The sequence below is a fragment of the Pipistrellus hanaki genome (genome assembly GCF_964339955.1).
Source record: "Pipistrellus hanaki genome assembly, chromosome: 1".
NCBI lineage: Eukaryota > Metazoa > Chordata > Mammalia > Chiroptera > Vespertilionidae > Pipistrellus > Pipistrellus hanaki.
Window position 1 is genome coordinate 80,705,342 of NC_140503.1, and position 15,935 is coordinate 80,721,276.

At 37.7% G+C, this 15,935-nt stretch overlaps 1 protein-coding gene and 1 long non-coding RNA gene across 10 annotated transcripts in view; one reads left to right on the forward strand and one right to left on the reverse strand.

Moving 5' to 3' along the window:
- Positions 1-15,935, forward strand: part of AKAP6 (A-kinase anchoring protein 6) — a 456,973-nt gene that overhangs the window by 304,844 nt on the left and 136,194 nt on the right. For all 8 annotated transcript variants that reach the window (XM_084874316.1, XM_084874310.1, XM_084874315.1 and 5 more), the window contains one exon: positions 15,569-15,717. In XM_084874316.1, the coding sequence (XP_084730442.1) occupies positions 15,569-15,717 (149 nt within the window). The remainder of the gene's footprint in view (positions 1-15,568; positions 15,718-15,935) is intronic.
- LOC311618090 overlaps positions 1-15,935 on the reverse strand; it is a 474,169-nt gene that overhangs the window by 16,338 nt on the left and 441,896 nt on the right. The window lies entirely within an intron of this gene.

Here is a 15,935-nt window from a genome sequence, read left to right on the forward strand (position 1 = left end):
GGCTAGGGGCTGGAAGTCATGGCTGCTGGACTGCCGGCCAGAGAGGTACCCGGGATAGTTAGTAGAAGAAGCGCTGGACCTGGCTCTTCCTCTCATTAGCTATGTGACATTGGATAAAATAATTCACTTCCTCTCTGGCTTCTGCATCTGTTCAGAGGGGATAATAATACATCATCTACCTGAGCACAACTCAAGGTTGTTCTAATTATCAAATGAGAAAATGTATATGAAATCACATAAGCCATAAAAGTATAAATGTAATTTATTATCAAATTATCAATATCCTATTACCAAGTGATTCCTGATTAAGCAGAACGTTATTCTCAATGATGATTTAAGCATTTATCCAAGTACCCAGTGAATAGTGAGCTGATTTAGGTGAGAGATAGTGAAACTAGGATTATCACATCCAATTAACTTGTTAATTTGCAAACTGGTTCAAGTAACAGGACTAAGTCAATACTTGTTTCATAGGAGAATAGATTATTTGGGATGGAACTATAAAATATAAACATCTAATTATGCAAAATATGAAATCCTATAGTTCTTTTTAAATGTCCAATTGAACACAGAGAGTTTCATTTTGGGCATAGATTCTGACTAAAAGGCAAGTTGTTTATCATATTTTAAAAATACAGTTATCTTGCCCAGCTGGTGTGACTCAGTGTTTGAGAGTCGACCCAGGAACCAAGACATATTGGTTTGATTCCTGATTCCCTGTAGGAGAACATGCCTGGGTTGCAGGCTGGATCCCCAGAAGGGGGCATGCACATGCACAAGGCAGCCGATTGATGATGTTTCTCTCTCTATCCTTCTCCCATCCTCTCCTTCTAAAAATCAATAGAAACATGAAAAATTATGTACAGGTATCTCTTAGGGCTGGTTCTTAAGTTATGAAGTACTATATTGAAGACAGCAGTGCATTTAATGCTGATAGAAAATTATTTCCCCACTGTCTTCTTTTATTCTGACCCTTTCCTTCTACCTCAGAACTTCACTCAAACTGAGATCCCAGCCCTAGCCAATTTTGCTCAGGGAATAGAGCATCAGCCTGCAGACTGAAGGGTCCCAGGTTCAATTCTGGTCAAGGGCATGTACTTCCGTTGCTGGCTCCTCTCTGGCTCAGGCCTTGGTCAGGGTGTGTGCAGGAGGCAACCAATCGATCTGTTTCTCTCACATCGATATTTCTCTCTGTCTTTCCCTCTCTCTTCCACTCTCTCTAAAAATCAATGGGAAAATATTTACAGGTGAGAATTAAAAAACAAAAACAACAACAAACAAGAACTGAGGTCCCAGGAACCTTGAATTACCAATTCGAAGAAACAGGTGAATTGTCATGTGAAGTGTTTTACATTCCAGATTTGTCTGATTGATTCTTCGTGGTGTCTTATAACTTTTTCCTCTCCCCTATTTCCTGTAGGGGAAATTTGGTCTAGAGACTTGCTTGCCTACAGGGTAAACATTTTTGGCATGTGTGTTTCATGAGGTATCTTATCGCGTCAGGTTGTCTGCTGTTTGGGATGCTAAAGTGGTGACAGCCAGATGCCTTCTCCGTAGAGATAAGATCTCCCTTTTAATTAGCAGCACATCTGTGGGGCAGTGCTTTGACATGTGAATATTTAGTTCTCCATTAAAGGTTTGCTTAATGGTATTAGACTCCTGTGATGACTTTTGCTGGAATCATTTATTTTTGGAGGGGCTGTAAAATGGCAGTTTTCTAATTTTATTTTTATCTTTCGCATTTTTTAACTGGCATATTTTTCTTTTCTATAAAGCTTCCTCTTATCCAGTTCATATGAACTACAGTTTCTTTTTAAAACCACAAGTGAAATATTTAGGTTTTCCTTTTTACTTCCCAATGTTTGGGCTAAGGAGATAGTGTAATAGTCACCTTCCATAGTGATTTTTTTTTCTTTTTCTCTTTTAAGTATCCTATAGATTGGTTGGTTACTATTTGTTCAAAATGCTACAGTCAACTATAATAATTCTTCTTTTTGCTGCTTAGGTTGTCCCAAATTTGCCAAAAAGGAGCCTCTTCATGATGGTTCCTGTGGAGTTTACATTATAGTGGGATACGGATCAGAAAAAAGGGAATGAGCAAAACACACACACACATTCAAATAAACATGCAAATAAGCAAAAGAATCATTCAATCAAGCAAATATAATTGTAAGATATAGGAAATATTAGGAAGAAAATAAATAAGACCTGAGAGAGAGAATAATAGGAGATACGTATCTTAGATAAGATGATAAAGTAAGGAAAATTTATTTTATCTATTTATCTATCTTAAACTAGTAGTCCAAAGAGTCCTGGATTTGATTCCTGGTCAAGCGCATGTTCCTGGGTTGCAGGTTTGATCCAGTTCCAGTTGGGATATAGGCAGGAGGCAACTGATTGATGTGTCTCTGTCATATAGATCTCTCCCCCCCCCCCCCCCCCCCGCTTTTCCCTCCTCCCTCTCTTCCTTCCACTCTCTCTCAAAAAAAAAAAAATCAATGGAAAAAATATCCTGAGGTGAGTATTAACAAAAAATAAAAATAAAATAATAAAAGGGCTAAGTAGCAGAGATGATCTATCTATGTAGTCATAAAGATGGTATGAATGTGTGGGAATTACTGTGGCAGAGTTCTGTGCAAGCATGCATGTGTGCAGGGTGTGGGGGGGATCTCTGTCACAGGTCTATCAGAAATAGCCCCAGAGGTTCCTTTTAATAGTGGGCGAACTTTTAAAAGGGGTTGAGTGTTATTGGATATTATGTTAGTCTGTTTGGGCTTTTATAACAGGATACCATAGACTGGGTGACTTATATACAATAGAAATTTATTTCTCACAGTTCTGAAGGCTGAGAATTCCAAGATCAAGATGCTGGCAGATCCCCTGGATGGTGACAGCCTGCTTCCTGATTCATTGTGTCCTCACATGGCAGAAGGGGGAGAGAGCTCTAAAGGAGTCTCTTGTAAGGGCACTAACCCCATGTCAGTGGGCTCCACCTTTGTGATCTAGCCATTAACCCAAAACGCTTACCTCCTAATATATCACATTGGGGATTAGGTTTCGACACACACATTTTGGGGGGACACAAACATTTAACCTGTAGCAAATTTGTGAGTTCTAATTTGGGTTTAGAGGTTTATTTTTGAAGATATTGCACCTTCAACCTATAAAATAATTTTATTTAAGTCAAAATTTCATTTAAGAATATTTAATTTTGGGTTCTGTGGGCACTCTTGTGATAAATGTTCTTCACTCTTGTAAAATACACTAGCTTTTTCTCCTTGCTTTTCCCTCTGCCTGTATTCTCATTTCACTCTCCTCCTTGTTGGGTCTCTTCTCCCACTGACATGCCTAAACTAACTTCTGAAGCTTTGTGTTCTTCCCTGGCTCTGCAGACGTGGACCCCACCGGAAGCCCCAGCCTCACACAATCCCCTCCCGCCTTAGATTCCCAGGAACCAGGCCAGGATGGCTCTTAGGAATAGATGAGGGAGGTGAACAAGTAAGGCTTGGGGGTCTTTTCCAGGCTCTTCTCACCCCTGCTGTGAAAATAGATTTCCACCCATAGCCTTTCTTAAACTTATATGGCAGATTCATGCATTTCAATAGTTAAGTGAAGAATAATGAAATTTGTGAACTTGAAGGTGGGCACCAGGTTAACAGGTCAATGCCTGTGAATATTTGGTATGGATTAGTACATCAGATATCTTTCTAATTCAACAGTTAGCAAGAGTGGGGATGAGGGAGGGTGCACAAAGGTAGTGGGAGCCTTTGTGTGGAGGCTATTACCTATGGCATTGAGATTTACTGGAATATTCTTACCTAACAGCAGGGGTCCTTGCCTTACACATAGCAAGTATCCTCCACTGACATTAGAATTTCCCAATTAAACACAATTCTCACCTTTACATTTTCATTGACCTTAGTAAATTGATAATAACCAATATGTTGAAAAGCAAAGGGTTTTTCCTAAAGAAAAAGTATTTTAGTATTTCCTACAAACATGATTTTAAATAAAATATCTAAGTTTTAAAATGATTGTTGATTTTCTTTCTGTTCCCATCTTTAAATATTTCTTCTTTATCAGTGAATCACCTCTCAGTATCATATCTAGATAAAATATATTTTCCTCCTTTTAAATACTTTTATATTCCCATCTGTTTTTATGGCATGTTACTGCATGTCTCCAGAGGCACACAGCATTTTTATTTTCAAGTAAATTTATATTAGTTACAGTCTCCAGCTGTTTTAGATATAGGATCATTTCCTGTCGGTGCTGTTTCCAGGACAATTCTTTTTTCCCTCACAAAAATGAAAAATGTAATTTAACAAAGACATCCTATAATTGCCTTCATATCTAGCAAGGTATCTAGTGATCTAAATACTTATTTTATTTAAAACATCTGTCTACATAATATTTAGTGATTGTCCAGGACTATATCATCTTCGGGAAAGACAGCTGCTGCTATTTCTATTTAATTTATAAGAAAACAACAAAAATTTCTCCTTCATATTGAATCTTCTGCCACTATGTCTTATGTGAGATTTTATTTTATATTTTAAATGAGAATAGCTTACCTCTCTGGTACTTGCAATTAGTTTAGGTTTTTTCAAATTGGGAAAGATCATTCTTTAAAAAATCATGATGGAAGCATTCTGTAAGAATAATACTCTTAATATTCTCTCTCTCTCTATCTCTTTCTCTCTGTCTCCCTCTCTCTCCTCTTTCTCTCTTAGATAGATAGATGATAGATAAATAGATAGATAGATAGACAGATAGATAAATAGATATCAAAGTATCATAATGGAATTGATGGCATGCTGCTTTTTTACTCATGTAACTAGCCTTACTCATATTTTCATTTTCAAGTTCCTTAGAGTTACTTGTCTATAGTGCATTTTCTTTAATGTATAATAAAAAATGTAAAGTCTTTTTTATTAGGAAGTTGTTCTGTTGACTAGAGCAGTTAGTTTGATATTTTCTTGTTTTTTTTTTTGTTTGTTTGTTTTTCGCAAAAACTTCATGGAGAAAGACAGCATAGCACTTCTATAAAAGCTCTTTGGCTTGGAGGTGACATTCAATGCTGCTTGTAGAGGACTCCATATGGAAACTCTTATTTATTTATTTATTTATTTATTTATTTATTTATTTATTTTTGTGCACTTCCCTTAGAGCCAAAGATAAAGTGTTTAACTTTTATATATCACATTACTTTAGGCTCAGCCAAATGCCAAAACAACAGGCACCCAGGCTTACAGTAGAGTGTCTAAATGAGAAAGTTTACTTTTTCCAGGGAAGTAATCAAAATATTCCTTTTTGGAACACTGAGAGTATGAAAGGGAAATGATTAGGGTTCCCTACTGACACACTGTTATGATTGACAGGAAAAACCCACATTCATGCCACCTGAGACATCTTGTTCCGGAACTTTCTGGAGGGTAGTAAATTGGTGTTGGCACAAACACAAAAAAAATAAAATGACTTGATTCAGCACTTTTCAATGCTAAATCCCCAAACACTAAAGCAAGAAGTAAATATTCATCAAATGATCAAAATTTATATTGATTTTTATTCTACATTAGCAGCTCAAAGTCGAGATTCTTGACAGGATGGATGTCGGTTTGAATGATTCTCTTTGAAATGAGGATATAGCACTGGGCCGAGTGCTGCTGTGCATTCCTGAACCAGGGGCCGTGATTATTAGAACCATAGGAGGCTAAGTTTTTAAAAGAACAGTATAAAGACACACTTGTTCGGTTCTGTTTTGATAACTAAATTGTTATTATTAGTATGTAAAATAATTCTTGTTGTTCCTAGTTCATTCCTTCCTTTCTATCACCATCTAAGGACCAGTATTCTATAGAATTTCAAAGGAGCTGGAGTGCGTGGTATAGTCAGATAGAGTAATAGCTGCATTTGCCAGCATAATTGTACATGGGAAGCAACCGCCAGTCCTGCAGGGCAAGAGAAGCTAAGATTGTGTCTTCACATTATACATCTTTAATTTTTTGTTTCTGCCAGAAAGTAAATAAGGATTTGCTACAGTGAAATTTGGAAGATGGGAATAAGAACACAGTCATAGAACATAAACACAGGCTCGGTGCCTGTGTCATTGTACAGAAATTTGCTCAGGAAACAGTAATGGAGAAACATTGGAATTCTAATCATCCCCTCCAGTCGGCACAGTGTAATCACCCTCTCTTCCCACCCTTGCTCGTGACATAAAATGCTGAATTTTTAATCACTTTAACTACTTGCATTACAAAAACCAGGAGGACAGTGGTGGATGAGGCTCTCCACAGATGCACTTGTGTGATGTATTTGTTCTTTATATTTGTTAGGTGAATGTATTGCTGTTAATATATATCTCCTCTATCATTAAAATGGAAGAAGACATTTTTCTTTAACACAAATAAATGCAGAAGAAATAAGAAAATAACATTGATGTTAATTTTTCTGATTTGTGTAAAGATGCTTGCTTACTTACTATTGAACAAATATATTAAAGGACATACTTTTAAAATTAAATTTTCTAAACATTATAGTGAATGTTCTTAAATGGTTTGTAAATAGCATTAAGTTAATAGAAATAAAGATTACTTTCTAAAGATATAAATATAATATTTTTTACTTAAATCAGTTATCTTTTGCATTTGTCCTGAGTTAGTTATCCATGAATATAAATATAAAAATCCTTGAGAACCTAAGCTAGTTTTTCCGGGGCTGCCAATGTGTTCATAGAAGTTTTTTTTTTAAAGTTTTATTTTTTTAAATATATTTTATTGATTTTGTACAGAGAGGAAGGGAGAGAGATAGTTAGAAACATCAATGAGAGAGAGTCATCGATCAGCTGCCTCTTGCACCCCCCCCACTGGGGATATGCCCACAACCAAGGTACATGTCCTTGACCGGAATCGAACCCGGGTCCCTTCAGTCCCCAAGCCGACGCTCTATCCATTGAGCCAAACCGGTTTCGGCCATAGAAGTTTTGTATCCTAATGTACAGAGACTAGTATCTACAGTAGTCTTTGTTGAGTATAATATTGAAATATATTTGATATTCTTGTAAAATTTTTATATATATTTAATTTTGAACAATGGAAAAATATATATTTTTAAATACTTTTATGCCTCTCTTAATCCAATGGTAAAAAGAACATTCCAAAAAACAAATTGTTTCTTTGACAACATTTTTGAAGTATAATATTGAGTGCATATTTTAGCTCCTACTATTTAGTATAATTTTTCTATAATTCTAGGTTATATGTTCTCTGAGGGCAGGCACCATGTCTGACCCAGATGTGTATCTTACTAAACATTTGACACATAGAGATTCTCAGGATAAACTTGTTAAATGAATAAATGGAGGCTCTTAATCAACTTTACTCTAAAGAAACACAGGGTTAAAGAACAGTACCCCATTCAGTCATGCACTAAGGACTAAAGAACAGCGTGAGATTCTCATCCATTGAAACAGCGTGAGATTCTCATCCATTGATTTTACCAAATGTTATTTGTATTTAGCCAGAATGTAGCTAATCATGAGTATGTAAAAAAAAATGTCTTTAGAGGGTTCATTTCTGGACAGAATAAATCCACTTTGAATTCAATCACTAAGATGAGTTATCTCAGGAAATTATAAACCACCAGCAATGATGACAAAGGCAAAAATATACAAAACTAGAGGCCTGATGCACAGAATTCATGAAAAGGTAGGCCCTTACAGCCACCCTGGTTGCTGCCTCAGCCCTCGCAGCCCTGGCTTCATTTGGAATGTTGTCAGGATAGTCGTTCCACTGTTCAGCCGTTTGGTTGATTTGCATATTATGATTATATTAATATAGATATCCAGGATCATAGAGCAAAAATCCCCATCACTGTAAAGTTGACAACTCTAAATCCTAGAGTGAGTATGGGGGAATTCTGATAAATAAAAGAATGGAGATTTCAAAGTGTAGATTCAAATCAAACCTGAAAGAGCTTGTCAAGGCCTTGAGGCCTGAAGGTGTCTCTAGAAGGAAGAAATCTGGACCAGTTGCAAGAGGGATAGTATGGGGAGGAAAAAGAGAAACCATCCTATATAATAAGAGCCTAATATGCAAATCAACCAAATGGCAGAACAACCAGCAGAACGACTGTTTGCTATGATGTACACTGACCACCAGGGGGCAGACACAAAGCAGGAGTTGCCCCCAGCCTGCAGGCCTGGACCAGCAGCAGCTGTGGGGGTTAGAGGATGGGGTGATGAGTAAATGGTGCCAGGCCAGCCAAGGCTGGTGCCAATGGGGGCTTCCTGGTTGCACCGCCAGTCACCCCAAAGATCAGCCCTGATTGCAGGCCAGGCCTAGGGACCCTACCTGTGCATGAATTCCATACACTGGGCCTCTAGTATTAAATATTTGTACAAGGAAGAAGAGAAAAAGGCATGTCCTTAGAGATACTGCATCAAAGGTTAAAAAAACAAAACTATGTAGTAAAAGTAGGAAATTATTCTCCAATGACAAATGATTGCCAGAAAAAGTACAGTTCTCACCTATTATATTGAAGGATCCTATGATTGTCCTGAGTTAGTGTAGACTGTTCCAAATAACTTATATTAAAATATTTCCTAAAGTATAAATATATTTAACTTTTAAAAGAAATCCTTTTTTCTGGGTTCAATTTCCTAATTAAAGAACAAAACAAACAAACAAACAAAAAACCACACCCAAAACCTGTGGCATTGTTAATGTCTTTTCCAAAAGCTCAAATGACTATTTTTTTCTTAGTGGAAAATCAGATTTTATGAAGCTAAAACAAGCCCCTGCCCTGAAGACTTAAAACTGTGTTTTGAAATAGATTGTGAAGGTTGCCACACATAACACTAGCTGAAGTTTTATTCTGTATGTGTGTGACCACCATGGTTAGTTTCTAATATAATGTGCAGTATGTAAGATCACTTTGTTAGCAGAACAACACATTACCAAATGATTCTTCAATTAAAGAAGCTTTTCTTCTTTTTCCCTAGAGGAAAATATATATTTTAATATATACCCTAGAAAAATGTGTGTGTGTGTGTGTGTGTGTGTGTGTGTGTGTGTGATTTTTATTTGTTTCAAAAATAATCTTCTTTCTGAGGGAGAATGAAGCCAATGATTTTAAAAAGCAAGCCGAGGCTACGGACTCCAACTCTGTTTTGTTTCCTTGTACATTTTAAACCACTTCAGATTTTTTAACTTGGTAAAATTTATTCAGACACTTAGTACAGTAGCTGTCACATTCCATGTGCTGTGCTCAGTGCTGGGGATATAGCAATGAACACATAGATACAAGCTGCTGCCTTCATGGGGCTTCCAATCCAGGGGGGTTGGGGAAGATGGACAACACAAAGTAAATTTGGCTAGAGCTAGATGTGGTGAATCAGTATGAAGGAGGATAGGGACTGCTGTGGGTAGAGGTGAATTAAAGTCTTATGTAGAAGATTGTAGAAGACCTGAATGAGGATTGACATTTCAGCAAAGACCTGAGAGAGGTGAGGGACTGAGTTGTCTGCAAACAAGAGCAAATGCCCTTAGAAAGTGTCTACCAGCACTCCCGGAGCTGACTGCTGATATGAGGGATGTGGACAAAAGCTTGACTGGAATGTATTTAAAAAAAAAATAGGAGAGGCATTAGACATATTGAATATAGATAAAGCCAGAGGATAGGTTGATGTCAACTGCCATCTGGAGATACTTTTTTATTTTTTTTTTCTTTCATGGAAAAGACATTTTTTGGGGGGTGGGGAGTGAGGGGGAGTTAATGTACTAATGTGACTATTACAATGGAGCAGAAAATGATTTAGGAGAGAAGGGCAATTTATATGGGAGGGATCATCTTTGTGTAGTTAAGAGGGGGTCTGGTACACAAGTGGGGGACTGGTCTTAGAAGTCTGGATGATTTCCACTGAAACAGGAGGGGAGGCAGAGAACTTGGGCCCAGATGCAAGCAGGAGGGAAGACATGGTGGGAAGCTATGAAGTACACCTACAGAGGCATGAGTTAAGAAAGTAAAATTAACTTTAACATTATTAGGATGGAGGATTCTGGGATTTGCAGTTATAATGAAACTAGAGGCCCGGTGCACAAAATTTGTGCAAGAGTAGTTCTTCCTCTGGTACCCAGAACCCAGGCTTCCCTTCAGCTGCTGGCAGACACATTGCAGTCCCGGCTTCGTCCAGAAGGTCATCCAGAAGGACATCTGGTCTAATTAGCATATTACACTTTTACTTTTATAGATAATTGGTATTAACTAAATTAGTGCTTTTTAGGGTAAGGGTAAGGCATATATCTGTATGTGCTTGTAAAAGTAATTGTGTGTTTAATCCTTAAAGATTATTAGAATGACTAAAACTTACTCCCCCAAATTTATCATGGGCTAGCTACCTTGCTATTAGACATAATATTAGAGAGAAGTAGACAGTTGAGTAATTATTCAGGCTCCAAAGATCATTGAATTTGGATCGCCACACACCAAGCCAAATTTAAATAAAATATTTCAGAACACTGTGTCTTGTGTTCTGACTAAATTATTAATTTGTAATCTAAATTTGAAGAGGTATATCTCTAGTGATTTGGGCTCCAGGTGCATACAAAATAAAGGGGAAGACATGCTACTAATGATAAACAGCAGAGCAATTGTATTAAACCTCAGATGAAATGGCAGTATTTCTAATTTTACTGTGTGGACTAGCCTGCTAGAGTGGCAATGACAAGATACCACAGAAGGGCGACTTAAACAGCAGAAGTTCTGGAAGCTGGCAGTCCAAGATATAGATGTTGTCAGGTTTGGTTTCTGGCTTGTAAGTGATCACCTTCTTACTGTGTCTTATAGAGGATCTTTTCTTTATGTGTCCTACTCTACATCTTCACCATTCCTATTAGATTAGGGCCCCACCCTTGTTACTTCATTTAACCTTAATTACCCCCTTATGGACCATATCTCCAAATACAGTCACTTGGTGTTTATGGCTTGAACATACAAAGGGGTGGGGGGGTAGGGGCTCAGTTGAATCCATACATTATGTTAAAGGTTTGGCAATATCTGGAATGCGTAGGGGCTCTGCAAATAACTGGGACTATAAAATGGCAAAGGAGATGTGGAAAACAAAGTTCCTTTGTGGAACGTGGAGTCTTGAGATAGAGATAGGAAAAGTTGAGACAAACACAAACGTTGAAGTTGTGATATGTGTTGTTAAAAAAAATGACCACTGTTCCAAAATAGAGAAAGATAAAGTGGATCCACTTTTGATAAGGTGGTCAGGGAAGGCCTTTCTGAGAAGTAACATGTCAGCTGAGAGCTGAAGGATGAGAGGACATTATCTAGAGAATGTTCTAGAGAAGGGCAACAATATGCACAAAGGTCCTGGAACAGGAAAGCTTCTTAAAGAACAGAAAGAAGGCAAGGATGACAGGGCATGGTGATCAAGAGTGAGGAAAGTAGGTCTGAGAGGGAGACATGAGGTCTGAGGCAGGCAGGAACCAAAACTTATGGGTCATGGGAAAAGTGTGTTTTTCCGGCCTAATTGCAGTATGAAAACAACTGGTATTTTATAAAGACCACTTCAGCCATTGTAAAGGAAGAGACTGGGAAGCAGTGGGTGTGGGGAAATACATGTTAGGAGATAATTGCTGTACTGCAGGGGAGAGACGCTGCAGGCTTGATCTGGTTGGCAACATTGCAGACTGGAAAACAGACTGGAGAGACATTTTTGAAGAGGATTGAACTGATTTGAGGGAGCAAATGGATGTGGTAAATGAAGACAAGGAGGAGCCAAGGATTACTTTTAGGTTCCTGACCTGAGCAATAGATAGGCCAATTATCTAAAAGGAAAGGCCCAAGTAGAGGATATTTTGGGAGAAGACGGGAAGATGAAAATGGAGAGTTTTGTATGGAACAGATATACCTAAAGTAAATCCAAGTAGCAATGTCAGGTGGTTGGTTAGGTGTCTAGTGTGGAGCTCAGAGAAGAGAATTAGAAGCCATTACTATATTGATGGCCTTGGAAGCCATAGAAGAGAGTATAATAAAGAAAAGACGTCCAGAATTAAGCCATTAAACAAGCAGTGATCCCAGATGTGATGCAAAAGATGAGTTGATGAACCATTTATAACATGGATTTGGGGATGGGGAAGAAGGATGGAGGAAGAGCGATTGAGAATCCATCTCGTTAGGTCAGCCAAGCTGTAATTCAGGCTTAGACCAGAGCAAATGAGAACTGATCTTTTTTCTTGTCCTATCATATCTTCTCTTCCAGGGCACTCTGATTTCATCTCTCAATGCCAACTACTCCCTCTAAATTTATATTTTAATCCTAATATTTTTACTTCTTTGCTAAATATCTCATTTTGGGTATCCCATCAGTACCTCAAACAAAAGACTTTATCAAATCCAGCTTATTTGTTCCATCTACCATAGCATTGCTCTTTTTATACTCCTACTCCCAGGAAATGTGAGGTGGATCTTCATTCTTGTTCCTTCTTATTTTCCTTAATGAATAAGTTGCCAAATCTTGTTGGTTACACATCAGTAATATTACTTAATCAAGCGAAGTTTTCATTTGTAAAAAATTTTAACTTTTAAAGGTGTCCACTATTATCATAAATGCTAATAAATAAAATTATTTTAATCAAAGATTCAATGTTATTTTTGTTAAGAACTGCATTTTCTTCAAATATCCCACCTAAAAATTTACCTTTGGACTAAGATATAGTATAAAGAAAAGTGAAGCCAGCTTACAGAGATATTTAAATTGCAAAGCTATTCTGCCTTAGCAGAAGCAGCTACTTTGGTTCTATCTTTATCATCATGTTTAGGAATGAATCACTGAAAGCAGAGATAGAAATAGAGATGGATAAGAAAGACTTTGGCCATCTAATTCATCTCCTTGTTGTGCCGGAAAGTTTTTATTTTTATTTTTTTATGTCAAATGCCAGTGAGATATTGTGCAATAAAAGTCTTAGATTGCAACATTTCAATCATTTTTGTGGGGTGACTAATTATCTTTCAGGTTGCTTTCAGCATTGTTCTCTGAAGTCCTTTCCATGTATCCCTGTTATATGAGAGATGTTTCCCTTTCTATACAGAAATGGCCTGGGATCTAAAAGGAATAAACTCCAATTATTTTTTCATAATAGTGATGAGTCTGCATTAAGTCAACATCCCTCTTTGTGATCCTTTTTGTGACCAGTAACACTCATTTGTGAGATCATTACCCAGAACAAGCTTGTTACCAGAGGATGGTTAAAAATGAACAGGAACCTCTCAGAATCAAACATGCCCCTTGGTACCTTGTGGTGCAGAATCATTATTCTAAAGGGGTTCCCAATAGAATTCTTGGTGTGGAACAACCTTCTCATTATCCTGATAGCTTTGATGAGGGGAGGAGTGGGGTGGGGATGACATTTGGGAAAATTATTGTTTTTAAGCTCTTTGGCTATTGTTCAACAACTCTCAGTTATCTCATATTTATTTAATCACATAATATGGTGTATGCTCTTTTGAAAGCTATGTTTTATTGTTTTTTTCCTAATCATTGACTTTCTATGTTCAATTTTATACCTCCCCAAACCTCCTTTAAAAACCATTCTTAGGTCTCTAGGTATTATCCCTCCAAGTTCTATGATATCTGCATATCTTGGTTGAAACTTGTCTATAATACCATTAACATGCTCCATTCCTCTTATTTGTCATCCTTACCAAAGGTGCTAAATTCCTTTGTGTCTTCTCACCAGCCACACCCTTCTCCTCCAAACTGAATATGCTCCATAAAACATTATCTTCTGTTTATAATGCTTGACATAATTCTTATGAATCTATTCTTATTCAAGCCAATTAGTTTGGACAAGTTCACATGAACTTTTTAACTGATTTCTGAAACTTCAATTATGTGAATAAAGTAATTTTTAGTTATTTTTCAAAAGTTCTTTCTTAGCAGTCCAGAACAACAATGATTAACTGCTTGTGGAAAACAACAACATAGGAACTTTAGAATAGATTGATTCTTAGATTTCATATGCTCCCCATTTCCTTTACTGAGTCCTGAGTTGCACTTTTAAGAAGCTGACACTTTATAATAACACTCCCCTCTACTCCCAGGTTGAGTCTATAAAACTAGAGACTAGGCAAAAGGTGGTAGTTGACTCTGGACACAAAGAGGAGAAGGTTGTGTCTGACTTGACCTTTCTTACAAATTACAAAATTCTGACAACTAGCCAATAGCTGACCCAGAACTGTTTTTCTATGAGAATATGTAATTCATATATATAAAAGCCTCAGTGACCAAACGACCCAATGATCCAATGACTGGTTGACCAGTCGCTATGATGTCTATTGACCACCAGGGGGCAGATTCTCAAATCAGGAGCTGCCCCCTGGTGGTCAATGCACTTCCACAGCCAACCTCACCTAATCCCTCCTCCTGGCTGGCCAACCTCCCCTAGTCACTTCCCCCAGCCAGCCAACCTTCCATGGTCCTTTTCCCTAGCCGACTTGCCCTGATCACTCCAATAGAAACTAGGTAAGATGACCCCAATCTGCCCTGATCACTGGCCAGGCTGAGGGACCCCACCTGTGCACAAATTTGTGCACTGGGCCTCTAGTTAAAATATAAAGAAGTAGCAGTTTTAAGGATTATCAGAAATGTCAGTGGATGCTCTTGGATTTAGTGAAGTGTGTCAAAAGAAAATAAGAGTTCCTTTGGTCTGCAGAGCACATGCACTCAGCATTGCCTCCCGCTTTTGCCATGCATGCATGCAGAGGCAAGCATGCCACCGAGAGCACTTCATTCCCAGGCTCATCTGGTGTACTAGGGAACCCTGCAGCCACGGAGATCACAACAGCTGAAATAAATAAAGCGTCTACTTAAAACATTTTCATGCCAAATATTATTCAGCATTCTTTTGTCCTCAGTTTGATAGAAAACAGCATGGTGAACTTACTACCTCTCCTGTCTGCAGCGAGTCCACATAACTATAAGAGATTTCACAGTTCAAACCTGCACATGGGCAAAAACACCATTCCCTCTATTTTAAAATTATTAAGACAATAATACAGAGAACAAAAAATGTAATAAAGGAAGTCTGTCATCATTATTGAAGAGGTATTAGAATTAGTACTAGGCTTTTTTATTCTCCTCAGGAAAGATAATGAGAAGCATTCAGAATATGTGTCCATGCAAATGTATGGGTTAGAGGGGGGTCTTTAAAAAATAAACATTACACATGTGGCAATATGAGGAAGAATATTCTTAAGGAATTTCACAGAATTTTTATGTAAAGTCTCATCATACAGTATTATGCTCTCAGGGATATTTTGTGATATTTACCAAGTCTTCTGAGAGTTCATTTATTCAGGTCCTACTTTAAGGAGGAACATATAAGATTCAGATCTAAAATATAATTCTGGAATATGCTCAGCTGATCCCATTAAATCCAACCTGAAAAGGAGCAGTATAATGATGTGAACGAATTCCCATTCTTTGAGTTGTTACACCTCACTTGAAATGCATTCCTTCTGGATTAAAACAGCAATTCCTCTTTGTTTCTCTCTCTAGGCCGAGGTTCAGCTCTGCTACCTGGAAGCACAGAGAGATGCTGTTGAGCAGATGTCCCTCAAGCTGTACAGCGAGCAGTACACCAGCGGCAGCAAGAGAAAGGAAGAGTTTGCTGATATGTCAAAAGTTCATGCAGTGGGAGGCGCAGGGTAGGGAACTACTCTTTGTGTTGCTTTATCCTCACTAATCTCCACTTTTCTGGTGAATTTGCCCTTGTAGGCGTGAGGTAACAGATAAGAAGCAGCTCTCTAGAGTAGGTAGGCATATATGTTCCTTTGCATTTGTGCCTTAGGAGGTGTTTCTCTTTCTATACAGAAATGGCCTGGGATCTAAAAGGGATAAACTCCAATTATTATTTTTTTCACAG